The sequence below is a fragment of the Spinacia oleracea genome, chromosome 3 (genome assembly GCF_020520425.1).
Source record: "Spinacia oleracea cultivar Varoflay chromosome 3, BTI_SOV_V1, whole genome shotgun sequence".
NCBI classification, from domain to species: Eukaryota; Viridiplantae; Streptophyta; class Magnoliopsida; order Caryophyllales; family Amaranthaceae; genus Spinacia; species Spinacia oleracea.
In genome coordinates, this window is record NC_079489.1 from 33,065,464 (window position 1) to 33,087,082 (window position 21,619).

General features: G+C 37.2%; 1 protein-coding gene across 1 annotated transcript; it reads left to right on the forward strand.

Moving 5' to 3' along the window:
* The first annotated feature begins 19,902 nt into the window (after window positions 1-19,902).
* On the forward strand, window positions 19,903-21,229 carry LOC130469617 (protein FAR1-RELATED SEQUENCE 5-like). The gene is made up of 3 exons (XM_056839005.1): window positions 19,903-20,133; window positions 20,372-20,464; window positions 21,074-21,229. Exons 1-3 carry the CDS (start codon window positions 19,903-19,905, stop codon window positions 21,227-21,229), a joined length of 480 nt encoding a protein of 159 aa, XP_056694983.1.
* The last annotated feature ends 390 nt before the right edge of the window (window positions 21,230-21,619 follow it).

Genomic DNA, 21,619 nt, shown 5'->3' on the forward strand with positions numbered 1-21,619 from the left:
TTGACCATAACATAATCATTCATAGAAAGCACAGTTATTCATACATCATATCGTTCATGGGCGAGTAATTAGAGATATTTCGCTTTCATTTTCTATTGGCCTCTTTGTTACAGGAATCTTGTCATTGACTTTCGTTATTTGATTTGTTTCGATTTCCATTTTCGATCTTTTCTTCTACGCCAAGTAACTTCGCTGGCTACGTTCGTGGCAGGGGTTCGAGTCCAATCACGTGACAGAAAATACATTGTAAATATACGACTTCGCTACTTATCCTTAGTATTTTAAGTCTACACACCTCGGATTTGGCGAAAATGCTAAGACATCAAGCATGCCTTTATCATAAACAATCTAGCTTCCAGAAACTTAGTTCAGACTACCGGGTTTTACAGACATGTTATTTTGTCGACTTCTATTCTCAACTCCATCGTATTCCTCAATCATTCATAATTTATTTTTTTTCGAATTTCATAACATTCACTGATATCATCAACCTGATAGAAAAACTAATTCTCGATAACTTATTTTGGTAAGATCCTTAAAGCTTATATGCAAACTCATTCTCATGCTTTCACTATAAATCATATTTTTCCGCATAACATTTTTGCAAACCTTACATTTCCTCGCTTAGCTTCCTTTATGGAAAATATCAAGCACTCTTTCAAAAATAATCCCTATAAATGATGCGGAAAGGTATACTAAAAACACCATCAACCTTACTGACAGACTAATTCCTGATAAATTCCTTTGGTATATTCCTCAGAACTCCATGTGTAACCTCAATTTCATATTTTCACCACAAATCATGTTTGGTCTCGATCACATAATATTTTTGCATAACTTTTTAAGATTCTAACTTAGCTTCCTTAATATATCTGAAAATACACTTAGGTGCTTATAACCACAAAACAATCATTATGAAGGGTGCGGGAAAATAACCCATAAATCAACCTTAATCATAACTTAAACGCTTTGAACCCTAAATAACCTTGATTTAAGTGATGATTCACCATTTATGAAATATAAACTCATACCCTTTTGTACTCTATCATTCAACCTTAAATACAAACTTATGCTCTTTCGGTACTCTAACAATCAACCTTAAATAATTCATAAACATAAAAGTTTCTTAAAACAGTTCATATCCACAAAATCATGCTTTTATTAATTCTTTCATAAACTTTACTTCCTTGAGGACATCAGTGATTTTTAAACATTTCATAACATGCCCTTGACAAAAGATCTATGACATGATTTAAATCTAAAACGGGAAACTTAGGTTCAAACGTACATGAGAACTTAATTGAAATAGTATCAGCGTTGGCGTCATCTTCTTCCTTGTCAGCTCTCATCATGTAAGCTTTTCCAGATATTGGTGGTCGTGGTGGATCATGATTAACCCTAGCATTGCTGTTGTTTCGTTCATGATTGGTCGAGGTTGCTCTTCCAGTTTCCGTGGGAGGTGGTTTAGGGCAGTCCCTGACAAAATGATATTTTCCTCCACATCGATAACACGTCTTCGTTCCTGCACGACATTCACTTTCAGTATGGTTTCTATTTCCACACTTAGCACACCATACACTACGAGCTGCTCTATCATCATAACCTTGGTCTCTTCTATAATTATGGTTTCCTTGGTTTGGCCTTTTAGCTCCTCCATGGTTTTGATTATCATTCTTCCTTTTATCACCAACATTTTGCGCTTCTCGAAGTAATACAACTTGTTCAACATTAACTACAATATCAACTATATCTTGATAGGAAGTAAACCTTTGAGTTTCCAACCTATCTTGGTACTTCAAATGAAGACCTCGCTCAAAATGGTTCATCCTAGATTGTTCTGTCGACACCAGCTCCGGTGCAAATCTTGACAATTCCATGAACTTGTTTGCATATTCCATAACACTCATTGTTCCTTGTTGCAAGTGTAAAAACTCGTCTTCCTTTTGTTTCCTCAGGGATGGTGGATAAAACTTATCTCTTAGTAACTTTTGCAGTTCGGTCCAACCAAATCTAGGCTCATTCTTCCTTTCCTTACTAACTTTCCACCATAAATTTGCTTGACCCGTTAAGTAAAACACGGCAAAATCGACTCTCCATTCCTTAGGACATTGCAAGGTTTCAAACAACTGATCTATGCGATTAATCCAATCCTCGAATTCAACAGGGTCGGGCTTTCCATCATAAGATGGTGGGTTCAGGGATGAAAACTTCTTGAACATTGACGCATTTTCGTTCGCATTCGTCGATTTCTGTTTCTGAGAATCTTTGATTAATTCAGCTAACATCGTGCTAACGGTTTCTAATCGTTCCATCCTTTCTTTGTGATCTTCGATGGGTTGATCGTCATAGGGATCATCATGGGCAACATCCTCGTAGATAGTGTCATCGTTGACATGGACGTTGTGCTCGTTGTGCGCTCCACCGTTAATATCGTTAGTCACCTCGATAGTCGACATTCTGCATAACGTGCTCAATCAGGAAAACATACATAATAGGAAAATAATCCCTTTTCAGCCCGTTCCTACACTCACACTCATTTCATTTTAAATTAACATGATTTTAACATATTCTTTTAGACTTATTCTTTAAAACTCTTTGCTTAAAGCCTATTGAATTCTATTACGCGCAAAACCCGTAAGGTTTAGCACTTATGGTCCAGAACCTTTGCTCTGAATACCAAACTGTAACGCCCCGACCTCTAAATCAGTTATTAAAGCATAATTAGCAGCAGAATTAACCTAATTTGGTCGGGACATTACCTGCCGTAACTCCCTCTTGGGAATTACAAGGCAACCATCAATCATAAGCTATTAAATTCCAAAATTAACATAATAATCCTTTTAATTCCTTAATAAAAGTACGTAACTTAATCAAGAATCTTTACTTAAACTTGTTACAACTTAACATTAACTTAGGTGAACATTGTAATAGTGAAATCCTCGCCACTACTCGTTTCTGTGGTCCCCAACAGTACCTAAAACAGAAAACAAAACGGTGAGCCGAAGACTCAGTATCGAGTTACCCTAGCATCGTAACATCGTTTCAATTCATTTTATTTAATAAACAGGGAGAATATAATATAGTAAAAAATTTAATAAATCATCATTTCAGAAGCATCATTTCGGAAACATCATTTTAGAAATATCATTTTCAGGAACATTAATTCCAAGAATATCATTTCAGGAACATCATTTCTTTAATATCCTTTCAGGAACATCATTTCAGGAACATCATTTCTTTAACTTTTTTTCTTTTAACAGTATTATTCTGGTCGTCAGGATTTTACAGGAAAACATGGTAGGACGTCTCCTACGAACATGGGAAGCCAGTGCTTCATAACAGGGGGAGCCAGTGCTCCATAACAGGGGAAGCCAGTGCTTCTTATCAGGGGGAACCTTGGTTCCATATCAGGGGAAGCCAGTGCTTCTTATTAGGGGGAACCTTGGTTCCATATCAGGGGAAGCCAGTGCTTCTTATCAGGGGGAGCCTGGGCTCCATAACAGGGGAACTTGACCAGTTCTTACACTTTCATTTATCATGTTTACATTTCTTTTAGTTTGAACATTAATCAGGAAAATCTCATTTATTCAGGGTGGTTCAATAAAACCATCAAATCTCGTTATTTCATAAAATCAGTTTTTTCAGGAATAATAATTCATTAAATCAATACTTTGCATAAAGCTGCATTATCATAAAACAATTTAACCAAATCATACTTGTAATCCCGCAAATAATAAAACATCATTATAAAACATCAATCGTTCATAACATCATTCGTACATAAATACATTTCGAAGGGATTGCAGGTACCAGCAATAACCGTTACCTCAATTCCACGATTTGCTAAGCCTTTTTCGTTGGTTCGTTCTTCCTGAGCTCCGAGTCCGAATTGTTTCAAAATATCAAATTATCGAATTAGTTCTTAAAACGATAAATACTTTAAAACCGACATTTTATAAATAATGAATTTATAGATAGTGAATTTTAAAATAATGAATTTAATAAAAAATATAATTTTTATAAACTATTGAAAATATTATTAAACGGCATTTCAATCAAAATATATATATATATATATTTCATAAATAGATTTACATGAAATATTATTTAATTTCATAAATTAACGAAATTATTATTTAAATCCAATTTTCAGCCAAAATATATATATTTAAAACATCATCTAAAAATCTGTATTATCACAATGTTTGAGCAAGTGACAATTTATTTCATAAAACGTAGCATTAGTACGTAGATTGGACAAAATACTCACATTGAGTTAATGGGCCCAAGTGAAGGGATTGGGCTTGATTTGTGGGAATTAAAACCAACGTTCCTAAATTGGAACGTGGTTCCTGGCTTTCTAGAAGAATCGAAGCAGAGAAAAAAAAAGCAGGGGAGGGCAGAGCAACATACACGACAGAGGAAGGAGGAAAGGAAGAAGGGACGGTGGCCCATCCACGGCGGCACGACGGCAAGGCGGAAAGAAAGGGGACAGCAGGTGGCGGCGGTGATGGTGGTTGTGGGGTTGCGGTTTGCGCGGAGGTGAAGGAGAAAGGCAGGGGAGGTTGTGCGTTGGAGTGGGTGGTTATGGGAGGAGACTACAGCGGTTTCCGGCGAGTTTAGGGGAGGCGGTGGACTCAAATGATGGTGATGGTGGCAAATGGAGTAGTGGCGCAGCGCTGTGGTGCGCCAGGGTAGAGGGGAAGGCGTCGGGGAGAGCGTGAGGAAAGGGGAGAAGTTGAGGGGTTGTTGTGTGGGGGTGGTGATCGACCGCAGCAGCTAGGTGGTGGAGTTGGGTGGTTGACGGTAGACAGTGGTGGTGGCAGTGGTTTTCAGGGGCATAAGTCAATGGTGGTGATGGTGGCCTGAAACAGGAACACGGGAGGTGGGAAAATTCATGGTTTTTAATGGTGAAATTGAAATTGCAATTGGAATTGAAATTGAAGCTGATTGTTATTGACGATTTTGAGTTTGATTGACTCCATTTCTGCCTAGTTGGGTGAGCTACTTATAGGATGAATTGATGTTCATGGACGTAAGGTATGATCTCAATTGAGATTGTTTAAGGTGACAAATGTGAAGAGAAATCTGTAATTCTGATGACTAAGGATCTAAGGAGAGATACGTGGATTAAATTGAAGAATGTTTGAGACATGTGTAAAGAAATTTTGACTTACATGGGCAAAAGCTGCGTGAAGAGGAAGAAGGGAGGAAGAAAACAAACTGACTTTGTCTTACTTAAGAGAATAAGGATATCTTAGTAATTGTGGACTCTTAGGAAAATATTCAGAATTTACATTGCTATTTTTGAAAAAAATGAAAATGTAGTAATGGCTTTGAGTAAGATAAATTCCTAAATAATTCTTAATACAAAGTGCTAATAAAATAAATTAGTTTTGAAATAAAATCGTTAATATAAACGTTTTAAAATCTTTTATAAATTACGAAATAGGATTAAAATGTTGCTAAACTCGTAAATATGAAATTAAATTATAAAATCTGAAAAATAATAAATCATGTAACAATATTAAAAATTCAAGTAAAATAAAACTTCGTTAATCAAAATAAAGTTCGAAATTAGGATTTAAAACTATAAAAATAATTACGCATAATTAATCAAGTTTTTTAAAAATTCGGGGTATTACACTCTGCAAGTAACTCTTGCCATCGAGCCTGCCGACCTGTCAGTTTGGGCTGGGTGAGGAAGTGGCTGGCTGCTGTGTTGTCCGTGCGGACGATGAACTTCGAACCCAACAAGTAATGTCTCCATCCTCTCAAACAATGAATAATGGCAATAAGTTCCTTCTCTTGTGCAGCATACTTCCTCTCAGCCTCATTCAACTGCCGACTCTCGAAGGGAACTGGATGCCCTTCTTGTAAGAGCACTCCCCCTAGAGCAAAATCTGATGCATCTATTTCTACCAAGAAGGGTTTGTTGATGTCGGGAAGAGCCAATACTGGTTCCTTCATCACTGCTTCTTTCAACTTGCGAAATGCTACTTGATGGATCTCCGCCCACTGCCAGGACTTACCTTTTCGCAACAAGTCTGTGAGAGAGCTAGCTATCTCTGAGTACCCTTTTATGAATCTTTGATAGAAATTATCTAGTCCTAAGAACGATCGTAGTTCAGAGGCGCTCTTGGGGCTTGCCAATCACGTATAGCTTGAATTTTCTTCGGATCCATTCTGATACGGCCAGCTTCTACAAAGTGACCAAGGAAGCCAATCTCTGCCTGCGCGAACGCGCACTTCTCCCGCTTCACAAACAAGTGATGTTCCCTCAGTTTCTCGAACACCTTTCTCAGATGCTCAATGTGTTCTTCAAGTGTCTTATTCTAGATCACAATGTCGTCCAAGTACACCACTACAAACTTGTCGAGGTATTCATGGAAGACTTGATTCATGAATGTGCAGAACGTGGCTAGAGCATTAGTTAGCCCGAAGGGCATGACGATCCATTCAAACGCTCTGTACCTTGTAACATAGGTTGTCTTTGGTTCGTCGCCTTGAGCGATCCGAACTTGATGGTACCCCGACCTCAAGTTTAACTTAGTGAAATAAACTGCATCCCCCAACTGGTCGAACAAATCTGCCACTAGTGGAATTGGATAGTGGTTTCTCACAGTCACCTTGTTTAGCGCCCTATAATCGATGCACAAGCGGAGATTACCCTCTTGTTTCTTTTGGAACAGTATCGACGCACCATAGGGAGCCTTAGAAGGGCGGACAAATCCACCTCTCAGCAAATCATCTAACTGTCTTCGCAGTTCAGCAAGCTCTGGAGGAGCCATTCGATACGGACCTCGTGCCAGAGGCTTGGCTCCGTGCACTAGTTCAATCTCGTGATCAATGGCCCTCCTCGGCGGGAGGACTTTTGGAAGTTCCTCTGGGAGGATATCAGCAAACTCTCTAAGTAGGTCCATAAGATCCGGTGGGGTATGTCCTTGTGTTTCATCGTCGTTCATCGACAGAGTGGCGAGGAATGTAGGCTCATTCCTCTTAAGCCCTTTCTTCAACTGCATAGCTGATAAAAGAGGCCCATTTTGTTTCTTCATTTCTTTGCCAGGAGTACAAGTCTTGAGAAGGTAAGGTTGTTTACCTGCCACTACTAAGGAACCCAGGTGCGGCATCCGGACGGCTTTGCTGGCACGGAGGAAGTCCATGGCCAACACCAGATTGAAGTCGTCCATAGTCGTCACTGTGAAGTTGAGATGTCCACTCCAGTCTCCCAGCTTGGTGGGAACATTCTTTGCAATGCCGTTAATGGGCCTTGCTGCCGAGTTGACAGTTTTCATTTTTCCCCCTTCACGCATCAACTTTAGCCCGAGCCTTTTTGCTCCGCTTTCAGTAACGAAGTTGTGAGTGGCACTTGTATCTACCATAGCTCGGGCTCCCTTCCTATTCACCTGGACTTCTACATACATCAAGTCAGTACTGTGGGGTTTTTCTCCTTGAGGCTCTTTTCCCATGGAATACATCATTTGGACAGCGCCTAGTTTTGAGGGTTCCTCTTCACCGTACTCCGACTCTTCTCTATCATCCTCTTGAGTCGGCTCCGAAGTGGTCATGGCGGACAACTTCTTCTACAAACTATCAATTTCTCCTTTGTGCTTGCATTCAAACCATTTGTGTGTTCCACGACACAATATGCAAGTGAGGGTTTTGTTCCACTACGAAAGATCCGGACTGAGCTCCCCCTTTATTGGAAGAGGAGGGTCCACCACTCTTCCGCACGTCTTCTCCCCCACTTCGATACTTGTTCCCCACACTGTTGGAACTAGCTTGGGAGCCATTCCCTGAATTCTTAGGAGTGCTCTCCGTAGAGTTGTTGTTCCCCTTCTTCTGAGCGGGTGTTGTATCGGACGAGTAATCCATCAGCCTTTCTGCTGCCGCAATGGCCCCTGGTAATGTGTCGACTTTTGAGCGCTAGATTTCACGTTGAGCCCACTCCTTCAATCCCTTGACGAAGTTGAACAACCGATCCTTCTCGGTCATGTCTTTAATGTCGAGCATGCACGCAGAGTACTCTTTCACGTACTCCCGGATGGAGCCCTTATGTAGCAAGGTTGTTAGCTTCGTCTGAGAAATGAATTATGTGTTTTCAGGGTAAAATTGGGATATGAGCTCTGTCTTGAATTCTTCCCATGTATCTATCACCACCTTCTTGGCTTGGATGTCGGCGTACTTACAACGCCACAAGAGTTTTGCATCATCCGCCAAATACATTGTTGTAGTGTCCACCATCAGATTGTCCTTCAGTTGGCAAATCCTGAAGTATTGCTCCATGCCGAAGATGAAGTTGTCGACCTCTTTTGTAATCCCCCGTAAATTTATAAATTTTATTAATATATTTTAACGTATATTATTTATATTTAAATAGAATTTATGAATTTTAGTAATAAATATATAATTAACGTATATTTATTTTATTTACGTTCTAAATATTTAACGATTTATGAAATCAAAATAATTTTAGAATTTTACGTTGAAAAGAATTCGAATTACGAAATACATTGGAATTTAGAAAATAATCCTAACCCGAATTTGGATTCAAACAAACTCAATTCTAATTCCTGGCCCAAGTTGACAAAGCCCAAATAAATAAACCCAAAACTCCCCACACTTGTTGAGTTCACGTAAAACAAAAGAAACAAAAGCCAAAACCCTTCCCTTTTCAATTTCACGTGAAAATCAAGAAGCAAAACCCTCATCTCTCATTCCCTCCTTCACGTGTAACCCTGTTGGCTGTGGTACCAGCCACCGCCGTCGACACAGTCGCGCCACCCGACCACCGTCGTTCCTCCTCCGCCATTCCGGTAAGCCTCCTCTTCTCCTTCTCCCTTTTCGTTTATCACTCCTCCTCTCCCCTTAATTGTGGCTTTCGTTTTTCGCACAACCACCACCGAGGACCACCAGCATTCGTCACTACGTCCAGCCACGCACCACCGTGTGCGGCTCTGCCACCAGCCGTCCTCCGTCGGGTACCTCTTCCTCCTCCCTTTTTCTTTTATTTTCGTTCCTTTTTATTGCTTGTTCTCTTCGATTTTCGTGGCTGACCACCACCTATTCGCGCAGCAACCACCGCACGCAACCGCCGTGCTCAGCCCTCGCCGCGAGCCACCACCTGTTCGCCGGCTAGCCTCCTCTCTCCTCTTCAATTCTTGGTTATTTTGTTTATTTAATTCATGATTTGATTTAATAAATTTATGATTTTTAATATTTAATTACTAATTCTCAGATTATATGTTAATTTAATTATTTTCAGATTTGTTAATTACGTTTAAATTAGGGTTTTAATTAAGTTTTATTAATTTAATTCATGTTTCGTGAATATAAATTATAAGTTTTTATGATTAAATTAGATTTTCAGATTATGCATTATGCTTAATTGATAATTTAATTTTCAGATTACATAGTTGAATTGAAATAAGGAATTTAATTAGTAAAGCATGGATTTTTAAGGTTTTAATGTTCTAAAATCATAATAGAATGATTATACATTATTAAAGCTGTTATTTTTATGATTCTAAGAATGTTAATTATGTTTTGGAGTAGTTTGAAATTAGGTATATTGCTGAAAATTTAAAGTACGATGTTTGCCAAGAGTTTTCAACGAATTTCAATCACTAATTCAATAATTATGATGCTAGGAAATCAAAGGTTTACGTTTTGATATTGGGGAATGTTCTAAATATGTTTAGGATGCATTTAGAATGCTTTGTTATGGTTGCCAATGATTAGGAATTGATTTGGGGTACGTTTCTTGATTATTTTAGGCGGAGAATTCTTTGTGGGTGACTTTTGAATTCGTTAAAGTGGCCTATCAGTTTGTTTACACAAGGTACGTACATACCGTGTGCTTGGATGTGTGTTGTATTGAGAATATGATGAATATATTTATGAACTTGTTTATGTTGGAATTTCATGTTCAATGTCGTTGAATTAATGCGTTGAGCATAGAACTTTATTTATAAGAATTGAATCATGTTGGCATGGAATATTGATGCAAGCATGTTGGTTTTGCGGAACTTTATATTATTTAATATTGGTTTAGATCTTTATTTATCGTTGTTCCTCTTTAGATTTTCACTACTTTATAAGGGCCGAGGACCTTGTTTGGTAGTTGAACCTTATACCTAATAAAGGTTTTTAAATATGGATAAAGGAAGGATTAAAATAGTTGGAATTGGCTCTTGGTTAATGTTGTGATCACTGGTTTAATTCAAAGATAAAAGAAGTTGTGTTTACTTGTTGAATATAATATTTATGTTTGATGAGTCATAACCAAGTATTAAAAATTAAGTCATGTAAAGTGAAAATGAGTAGCAATAGCTTTAGACTGTGCACGTCTAAAGTGACGGACAATCCGGAGTTGGGGTCATGGGTAGCCTATGGCTTTTTCTGGGGCCGGATTGATCACCGGTTCTATTTTTATTTAAAAGTCCCTCTGGGGTCATTGGGGTTTACGGAGTCGCGCCCGTACCTCGTCTTCCTTAGTGAAGAAGAAGAAGTTTCTAGTAGACACCTCAGTCCATTGACTATTTCAATTAAAATAATGTTAATGATACAAAGGTCTAGTTCAGTCAAATATAGTCTTCAAGTCAATATATCTTGATTATCCTTGCTTATGTTTTATTTAGTACCATGTTAGGATTGTTCGTTTAATAAAATCGTGTTAGGATTATTATTGATTTAGTATGTAGTACTCAGCTTTGCTGATTACGTGCTTTTGCTTGTGCATGTTGATCATGGCTATGCCTTATTGATCCTGTGATGACCCAATCTTTGGTGAGCAGTCTCTAAGGATCAATAAGCATTTTCCATCTGCAGGTTTGAAGATGTTGCATCATTGGGATCGGGAATAGAGAGCTTGTATTTAGTTTTGATTTGCTAAGTTAACTTGGGTTTGTTAATTGGGACTTTAAACTTGTCGTACTATTTATATTTCCTTATTTTCGTTGGATGATTTTGGGATTAAACCTGTAATCGATTATTTATAAACCTAAAGTTCGTTTTATGTTTTCCGCTGCAAAATTCTGAATAAGCCGTTATGTTTTCACACGGGCGATAATGCCTTGATAATTCTCTACGTTTTATATTAAAATGTTGTTTTAGAAAAGAGAGAATTGTCGGGGTGTTACATCTTTGGAGTCCCTCGCACCACAGAAGGTACGAGGCTTGGGTGGCTTGTACCGCCACCATCAGTGTCTCTGTTAGCACGCATCAGAGTAGCGCACTTGTCTTGCGAGTCATCAACCATCCCTTGTAGATAGTTGAGATGCGCGCGCAATGAGTCTCTTTCAGTTTTCAGTTCTTCGACGTCGGCCTCAAGATCGTATATCCGCTTATCTTGCTTGATGACGATCTCTTCGGTCTGGGTCCATTATTCAGACTTTCCCTCGAGCCAGGCTAGTCTTTCTAGTATTGCTTCCATCTTGAGGTGCTCCCTCGAGTCTCTTGGGTCTAGATTTGAGCCTTGGCTCTGATACCAACTGTCACGGTCCGGATGTTTTGGGCACCGGATCGTGCGGCGCCCTCCTACCTAGTGGGGGGTAGGGGCGCAAGCCTTGTGCGTAAAGAGTTCAAAGGGGCTCGTGAAGCACGAGCAAGCAAGGTTTCTGAGAATGAGCGCCCTTGTCTTTTGGCGACAAGAAAAAGACGCGGGCGCCGATCGGGCACTTGTGTGCGCGCAACAGTCACAAGTGGGGCCGACGACGCCAGTGTATCTGATTGTGGGACTTTGTTGAGGCAAGAAAGCTTAAAAATGAGCGACAACACAATATCTATAAAGGCATACAACAACGCTAGTGATTAAGCAAAGGCAACTTCTGGTGAGAGGTATTGAGTCATACCCCTCATAGAGGTTTATTTTGAATTAGCTAAAAACTGCTAGTGAACACTAGAATGACAGTAACATAATAATCTTATTTAAAGCCTAGAACCTTCAAAGAAAAGTCCTAGAAAGTTTAGATAAGATCAATATAAGGGAAAATAAGAAAAGTACAATGCAAGGAAGGTTGGATTCTAACACTTAGGCTCCTCTGCCTGGGCAATAGCTCTGCTATTGTCGCAATACAAAGCCATTGGTCCTTTAATGGAGAGGACAACCCCAAGTTCTTCGATGAACTTCCGAATCCAAACAGCTTCCTTTGCTGCTTCTGAGGCAGCAATGTACTTGGCTTCAGTTGTAGAATCCGCAATAGTGCTTTTCTTAGCACATTTCCAGCTTACTGCTCCGCCACTAAGGCAGAACAAAAAACCAGAATGTGATCTGAAATCATCTCTGTCGGTTTGAAAGCTTGCGTCCGTATAGCCCTTAACAATCAACTGATCTGTACCACCATAGACCATAAACTGATCCTTAGTCCTTTTCAGGTACTTTAGGATATTCTTGGCAGCAGTCCAATGCGCCTCACCTGGTTCTGACTGGTACCTGCTCGTTGCACCGAGTGCGAACGAAACATTCGCCCTTGTACAAATAATAGCATACATGATGGATCCAATAGTCGAAGCGTATGGAATTCCACTCATCTTTCTACGCTCATCAGATGTCTTGGGACAGTGAGTCTTGCTTAGACATGTGCCGTGTGTCATGGGTAGATGGCCTCTCTTGGCTTCCATCATATTGAACCTAGCTAGCACTTTGTCAATTTAAGTGCTCTAGCTTAGTCCAATCATCCTCTTAGATCTATCCCTATATATCTTGATGCCCAATATGTACCGTGCCTCTCCTAAGTCCTTCATTGAGAAACACTTTCCAAGCCAAGTCTTTACAGACTCCAACATAGGAATGTCGTTTCCAATAAGTAGTATGTCATCTACATACAAGACTAGGAATGCAATTTTACTCCCACTAACCTTCTTATATACACAAGATTTTTCCTGATTTTGATGAAGCCAAACTTATTGACTGCTTCATCAAATCGTTTATTCCAACTCCTTGATGCCTGCTTTAATCCATAAATGGATTTCTTAAGCTTGCATACCTTTCCTTGGAACTTTTGATCAACAAAACCCTCCGGCTGCGTAATAAACACAGTCTCTTAAAGAACACCATTCAAGGAGGCAGTTCTGACATCCATTTGCCATATTTCATAATCATGAAACGCGACAATCGCAAGGATTATCCGAATAGACTTAAGCATAGCGCCTGGAGAAAAGGTTTCATCGTAGTCAACGTCGTGAACTTGCATGTAACCTTTTGCTACCAATCTAGCTTTGTATATGTATACAATTCCATCTTTGTCTTTCTTCAATTTGAAGACCCATTTGCATCCGAGAGGTGTAAACCCATCCGGCAAATCTACCAAATTCCAGACTTGATTTTCAGACATGGAGTCTATCTCGGATTTCATGGCCTCTAACCATTTAGTGGAGCTTGGGCTCGTCATAGCTTGCTTGTAAGTCATAGGTTCATCACTATCTAATATGAGAACATCTAAGTTTTCAGTCAAGAGGACGCCTGTCCATCTGTCCGGCTGAACCTTAGTTCTATTTGACTTATGAGGGGCAACAACGTTTTGAGGAACTACTCCCACTGGCTCTTCTAAGGGCCTTGGATGTTCTTTGCCTTGAACTGCTTCTAAAGAGTTCTTGGTTCGTTGTTCTTCTCGAATCTCTTCGAGGTCGATCTATTATTCTCCCACATGTCAATTTGGAAATATGATTTCTTTCCAAAAAGAAACTGTCACGAGCAACGAATACTTTGTTCTCTGACTTGTTGTAGAAGTAATACCCCTTTGTTTCTTTTGGATACCCAACGAAGAAACATTTGTCAGATTTTGGTTGGAGCTTGTCCGAAATTAATCGCTTGACATATGCTTCGCAACCCCAAATCTTTAGAAAAGACAATTTTGGAAGTTTCCCAGTCCATAATTCGTATGGAGTCTTTTCAACAGCTTTTGACGAAGTACAATTCAGTGTGAGTGCTGCTGTTTGCAACGCATGTCCCCAAAATTGTAAAGGAAGTTCGGCTTGACCCATCATTGACCTGACCATATCGGGTAAGGTCCTGTTTCTCCGTTCCGACACTCCATTCCATTGAGGTGTCCCCGGAGCAGTCAATTCAGAAAGAATACCGCATTCTTTTAGATGGTCATCAAACTCGTGGCTAAGATATTCACCTCCTCGATCTGATCTTAATTAGAGCTTTGATTTTCTTGTCATGTTGATTCTCTACTTCATTTTAAAATTCTCGGAATTTCTCAAACGATTCAGACTTGTGTTTCATTAAGTAAATATAGCCATATCTACTGAAATCGTCCGTAAATGTTATGAAATAGCTGAAATCACCTCTAGCTTTCGTACTCATAGGCCCACATACGTCTGTATGTATTAGCCCTAGTAGTTCGCTTGCTCTTTCTCCGACCTTTGAGAAAGGTCGCTTTGTCATTTTGCCAAGTAAACAAGATTCGCATTGATTAATCTTCTCTAAGCCGAATGATTCTAGAATTCCCTTCCGTTGAAGTAATTCCATGCGCTTTGTGTTTATATGGCCTAATCTACAATGCCACAGATATGTGAGATCGAAATCACCAGTTTTAGCCTTTTTAGTATTTATGTTATAAATTTGTTTGCTCGTATCTAGCACATATAGACCATTTTCTTGTTGTGTAGAACCATAAAACATTCTATTCAAAGCAAAAGAATAACTATTGTCTTTAAATTGAAAACTAAAACCTTTAGAATCCAAACTTGAAACGGAAATTATATTTCTGGTGATACTAGGAACATAGTAACAGTTTTCTTGTTCCAAAACAAAACCACTAAGCAAAGAAATAAAATAAGATCCTACGGCTAATGCAGCAATCCGTGCTCCATTTCCCACGCGTAGATCCGTCTCGCCTTTATCAAGCTTTCTACTTCTCCTTAGTCCCTACGAATTGGAACATAAGTGTGAGCCACAACCAGTATCTAATACCCAAGAAGTAGAATTAGCAAGATTACAATATAATGTATAACATACATACCTGAAGGAGAAGCAACGTTTCCGTCCTTCTTCTCTTCCTTTAGTTTAGGGAAATTTCGTTTGTAATGACCAATTTCATTACAATTGAAGCATTGCGATGTAGAAGGAGAAGCATTCTTCCTCATCTTGCTCTTGGAAGGCACCAGTTGCCCTCCGGGGGTGGATGAAGATGAAGCCTTGCTTTTCTTCCCCTTGCACACTTTCATGAATTTGGTGCACTTCACATTCAAAGGGTCTTGCTTGAACTTAAGGATTCTCTCGAATTTCTCGAGCAATTCCACAAGTTCACAGAATGTGCTCTCTTTCTGATTAAAGAGATAGTGCATCTTAAACCCCTCATAATCCCTATGAAGAGAATTCGGTACTAGTGCAATAGCTATTGGCTCTTTGATGGAACCACCAAGTCTCTCAATTGTGAAAAATAATCCAAACATCATATTCACATGAGACCGAATTGGTGTCTTTCTTTCCATCTTAGTTGAGTAAATGAGCTTTTGTGCCTCTAAAAGCTCGTTCTGTAGACACGACCTGTGTGGGGTAATGAGTTTGAGATTTCTCATTGAACTAGTCAATTCATCAACCCTGTTACCACCAGTTTGGCCTTTAGGTTGATACCTCACACGACATCTATCCCTAAGTTGACTTAGGAGAGCATGAGGCTCAAAAGTAATGAACCTCCCTCTCCAATTTTCGGGAATAGACTTTAGGATAAACTCCGAGATAAGGTACTTGTGAAGTGCCCAATTTCTGTACCTTTCTGGAGTCATAAACCGCGCATAATAGCTAGGAAAAGGTTGTTCGATGACATAGAGCATGTCATTAACTTTTAAAACTTCGATAAGTTTCCTTTCCCATTCAAGAAAGTTAGTCAAGTTTAACTCGACATCTAGAATTTCTGATGATTTGATTGTTGTTTTGGTTGCGGCCATTTGATTACTACATTTGAAAAGAATTTGCAATAAATAACCATTCATAACTTAATAACTTTAAAATAAATGCTAGCATGAAATCATTAAACATGGTCCAAAAAGAATGAAACGATTCCAAGACCCTAAAAGTCCTAAATCCTTAAGCAGTTTTGGCATGTCTTAAGTCTTTTAAGATTCTAGGTAAGAAAACCCTATTGCTAGTAATCTCCAAAGTACTCTTTGTTAATAAATTAATACCATAATTTATCCCATTGCCACAACATATGCCATTGTTGTTTGAGTTAAAACCACAATCAACGTGTTCCTTTGGGATACCTTACCATCTAAGTCAACTAAAATAGCACCTCGCTTTGGTGGAAACCTACTACCTTAGATCCCTAGATTTTTGTAAGTGCTTGATTTGGAAGGCAACTTTAAAACTCAATATTACTTTGGACCTAGTTGTTTCTATGTTGGTTCGATTATTTGGTGAACTAAATCTAATCGAGCATACAAACATCATTCATGCATAATATATTCATACAAGCATAATATATAGTGCATAAATTAAATTGGTGAACAAGTATGGCCCAAGACTCTTGTCTTGAAGCATCCAATCTTCTTCACCATCTTGTTAGCTTGGCATCGTCTTGAATCTTCATTCAATGCTAACTTAAAGTTCTAAACTTAGAAATACTTGAAATAATAAAATTACATCAAAATTTAAATGGTACGCAGACCATATTTAAAACTTTACATCCAAAGATAAAACGGTTCGCATACAGTATTTAACTATCCTAGATTGGCCATACTAGTCACTTGGAGTACCTGCATTACATAAAATATACATTCTATACATTCGTATCCTAAAACGAATGGCCCAATTAAATATGCAAGTATTTACGTGAATTATTTAAAATTCACGTTCACATAAACGCGTCCTAAAAGATTAATAAACTTCAAATTATTAATTCTTAAAATTTATTCTAATTAAAATCTAATTAAAATTTAATTTAATTAAAATAAAATAAAGCGACCTACGAAAATAATTAAAATAATTATTTCATTTTAATTTCATTAAGCGGCTCCCACTCAAACCAATAATTATTCCAGATAATTAAATATTTAAATATTAAATTAAACTCACGGCCCAGCCCAAGTCAAATAAAATAATTAATTACCCCGTTAGCCATTTTTAATGCAAATATCAAATTTAAAGCCCAGCGAAACGAAAAATGCCAAAATTGTGCAATGTGGGCTAGGCTTGTGCCCAACCAGCACTGCCATGTGCTGTGTGGCCTACGAGGCCATGAGCTCGTCGCCCATGCCCCACAAGCCATCGCGCACACTGCCGCAGCCTCGCGCTACTTGTGGCATGTAGTGCTCGCTGATGTGATGCTCGACGTTGCGCGCAAGGCAAGGCAGCCTTGCCCCTTGCTTGCTCGCAGCTCGCAAGCCAAGGCTCGCCTGCCTTGCCCCTTGCTTGCTCGCAGCTCGCAAGCAAAGGCTCGCCTGCCTTGCTCGCTCACTCGCCCAGCGCGCGCGGCACGCAGCTCGCTTGCTGCTGCCCGCGTTGCTGTGCCTTGGCTACGTACGGGGAGGCAGCCCGCATGGCTACGACGAGCCACACGCACCGCACACCCCTTTTGTTCGTGCCTTTGGTTTGTGCTTACGAACCAACTAATTAAAAAAAATCAATTTCACGAACATATTTGCATTTAGTTATTTTTCACAAAATTAACAATTTTTATTTTCGAAAAATTTACGATTTAATAAATTTAAAAACAATCCGATTTTGCAAAATTTATTCAATCTAGGCTAACTTTATTCAAATTTTAACGAACGAACAACGTCAACAAAAAATTTGAACGTTTCGATATCAAATCTAAAACTTTAATTCGTTCTAAACATTTAAATTTTAGATTTTTACCAATTTGGTTTAAGTGTTGATTAAAATCAACGAATCTAATCAAAATTTTAATCCAATAATTTTTAAAATCTGCCACTTTATATGAAATTATATTCCCTTTCCTAATTAACCAAATTTCCAGATCTTAATCAATTCCGCTTGCATGGACTCGGTCCACCATAAGGTTACCATGGACCAGGGTGATTAAGTAATTTTGCAGCGCTGAACCGTTTGAAATCACGTGATCCAAAATAACAGAATGCGCGAAACCCTAAAATTGAAATCTCTCTCCTCCAGCAGCAGCTTCTCTCTCCTCCAGCAGCTTCTCTCTCCTCCAACAGCTTCTCTCTCTTCGAGCTTCAACAATGGAGGACGATTTAATCGGTTTGAATATCGATTTAAATCGCGCAATACAAGAAAATTTGTATAATTATGACGGTAATTTTCGAATCCTAATAACTAACTACGAAGAATTATAGTAACTTTCATACTCATTGAGTAATTATTATTATTTTAGAAAATTTAGAGAATCATAGAGAAGTATATGACGTTGAAGATGAAGTTGAAGGCACATCTCAGCAAGTTATGGTTGCAAATCATTGTATTGAAGAAGTTATGATATAGTATCTCTTAATAAATATATAGTAACTGTTATTTTGATATAGTTAACATATTATAATTGCAGTAGAGTAACTAACATATAAAGAGGAATTATATTTATCGTAGAGTAACTATACCATATAAAGAGAAACTATGTTTACTGTAGAGTAACTATCTCATATAGACAGGACTTATAGTAACTGTAGAGTAACTATAAAATATAGAGACTAATTATATAAAATGAAGAGTAACTATCACATATAAAGAGGAACTATATACTGTAGAGTAACTATGACATATAAACAAGAGTTATATTAACTGTGAGTAACTATATAAACAGTAACTATATAAAATGAAGAGTAACTATCGCATATAATGATAACTTATTTATAGTAAAGTACCTATAATTTATAAAAGGTAACTATATTAATTATAGAGTAACTTCACATAAAGAAATAATCCATATAAGAAATAAACTATAGTAACTATAACATATAAAGTGTAACTATATTAAATGTAGAGTAACTATAACATATAAATAGGAACTTTATTTACAATCAATAGATCCTGAGTAACTATATTAAATATAGAGTAACTATAACATATAAAGAGTAACTATATTAAATGTAGAGTAACTATATTAAATGTAGAGTAACTATAACAATCAGAACTATATTAAATAAAGAGTAACTTATATTAACTATGACATATAAAGCAGAACTTTATTTAAAATAAAAAGATCCTCAGTAACAATATTAACTGTAGAGTAACTATAACATATAAAGAGTAAGTTTATTAATGGTAGAGTAACTATAACATATAAAGAGTAACTTTAGTTACAATCAATAGATCCTGAGGAATTGAACTTTATAAATTGTAGAGTAACTGTAACATATAAAGAGTAACTATATTAACTGTAGAGTAACTATAAAATATAAAAAGTAACATAAAGGAAACAACTATTTTTGAAAGAACTATATTAACTGTACAGTAACTATAACTTATAAAGAATTACTAAGCTAATATTGGTATATGTACAGATTCAATAATACATTCAATTGATACAAACCACAGCATCTTTGAAAATCCAAATAATGAGCAGGAACAAAACATTGATAAAGAATTAGATGGCAGTTTAATTGGAGAAGCAAGGAAAACAACCGATGAGATTTATGATCTATATTGCAAACATGCTGCTATTATTGGTTTTAGTGTACGAAAAGGGAAGAATAGATATAAAGAAGGAACCACAATTGTTAATGGAAAATACTTCTACTGCTCTCCTGCTGGAATAAGAGACCCTCCTAAAAACAAAGAACTCAAAAATGAAGATGATCAATCAGATGCAAAGAAGAAAGAAAGGAGAAAGAGAGTTATGATAACAAGAACAAAATGTGAAGCTCAAATATTTGCAAAGGAACCAAAATGGAGATTTTGAAATAGAAAAGCATGTAGTGGTACATAATCACCCTTTGGCAAGAGAAATAAGTAATTATCTCCACCGATCGGAACGACAAATGACAGAGCCCAAAAAAGAAGCTATTGAGGCAATGTCAGAATGTGGTCTAAGACCAATGGAGTCTTATAGATATATGTCAACAGAAACTGGTGGAGACGACTGTGTAGGTCATACGATGATTGATCATCTAAACTACTGCTACAAGTTAAAAATGAAGCAAATTGATGGAAAGGATTCACAAACACTAGTGAACAAACTGTATGACTTACAATCAATAGATCCTGATCGAGTTCTTTTTCCGAGTAAGACTCAATGATGAAGGAAAAGTTGAGTGTCTATCTTGGAGGGATTCTATGATGAGAGAAGATTACAAAATATATGGAGATGTTCTAGTTTTTGATACTACATTCAGAACAAATAAGTACAATCTCATATGTGCTCCATTTGTTGGTATCAATAACCATTGGAAAAACACAATGTTTGCTTGTGCTTTCATTGGGGATGAAACCACAGAATCTTTTGTTTAGGTGTTTGAAACTTTTCTGAAGGCTATGGGAGGAAAGCACCCTATATCAATTTTCACTGATCAAGATGCAGCTATTGCTGCTGGAATAGAACAGGTACCTCTTCATATATTATAGTTACTGTCTATTACATATAGTAACTGTTTGTAATTACTATAAATTTTACATATAATTACTCTTTATAATTTATAGTTTCCCTTTTTTGAAAATAGTAACTCTTTATATAATATAGTTACTGAGTATAATTAAAAACATTACTATTTATTGTTTATAGTTAACCTTCTTTACATATAGTAACTCTTAATGTAATATAGTTTCTCTTTCAGAAAATACTATATCTTAATTTGAGATCAAGTATAGTAACTCTTTATAAAATATAGTTACTATTTTGACAATATAGTAACTCTAATTCAATATAGTTACTATTCCGAATTATAATAACTCTTTATAAACGTACTATAGTTACTATTTTGACAATATAGTAACTCTTTATAAAATTTAGTTACTATTTTGACAATATAGTAACTCTTAATATAATATAGTTACTATTCTGAAATTATAGTAACTCTTTATAAAATATAGTAACTGTTTTGACAATATAGTAACTCTTAATACAATATAGTTACTATTTTGACAATATAGTAACTCTTTATAAAATATAGTTACTATTTTGTGGAACTATATATATTCATTATTGTTTTTCAGGTTTTTCCTTCTTCAAGACACGGGTTATGCTTGTGGCACTTGAGTAAAAATGCAAATAGTAGGTTTGGTTTATTGAAGTCTGATAAAAACTTCAAAAATGCATTCTACAAGTGTTTAAGTGGGTGTATAACACCAAATGATTTTGAAGAAACTTAGAAATCTATGATCAACACTTTTAAGCTGGAAAAGGATGACTGGTTCAACAGATTGTATGGTCTTAAAGAAAAATGGTGTACATCTTTAAGTAAAGATTTTTTTTCTGCCGGTATACTTTCTTCACAAAGAAGTGAAAGTACAAACCATGCTGTTGGATTTAAAGCAAATAAAAGTACAACATTAACAGAGTTCTATAGTATTTTTCAAGCTACAATAAATCGATGGAGAAAAATCAAAGAAAAAGACGACTTTGACTGTACAAGGGGAATACCTACTTCAGAGCTAAGTATGAGTGCTATATTAAAACAGGCAGCAAATATATACACGATAACACTTTTCCGTGATTTTGAAGAAGAGTTCAAGCTTTCTGTGGCAAGTAGTGCAAAGTTC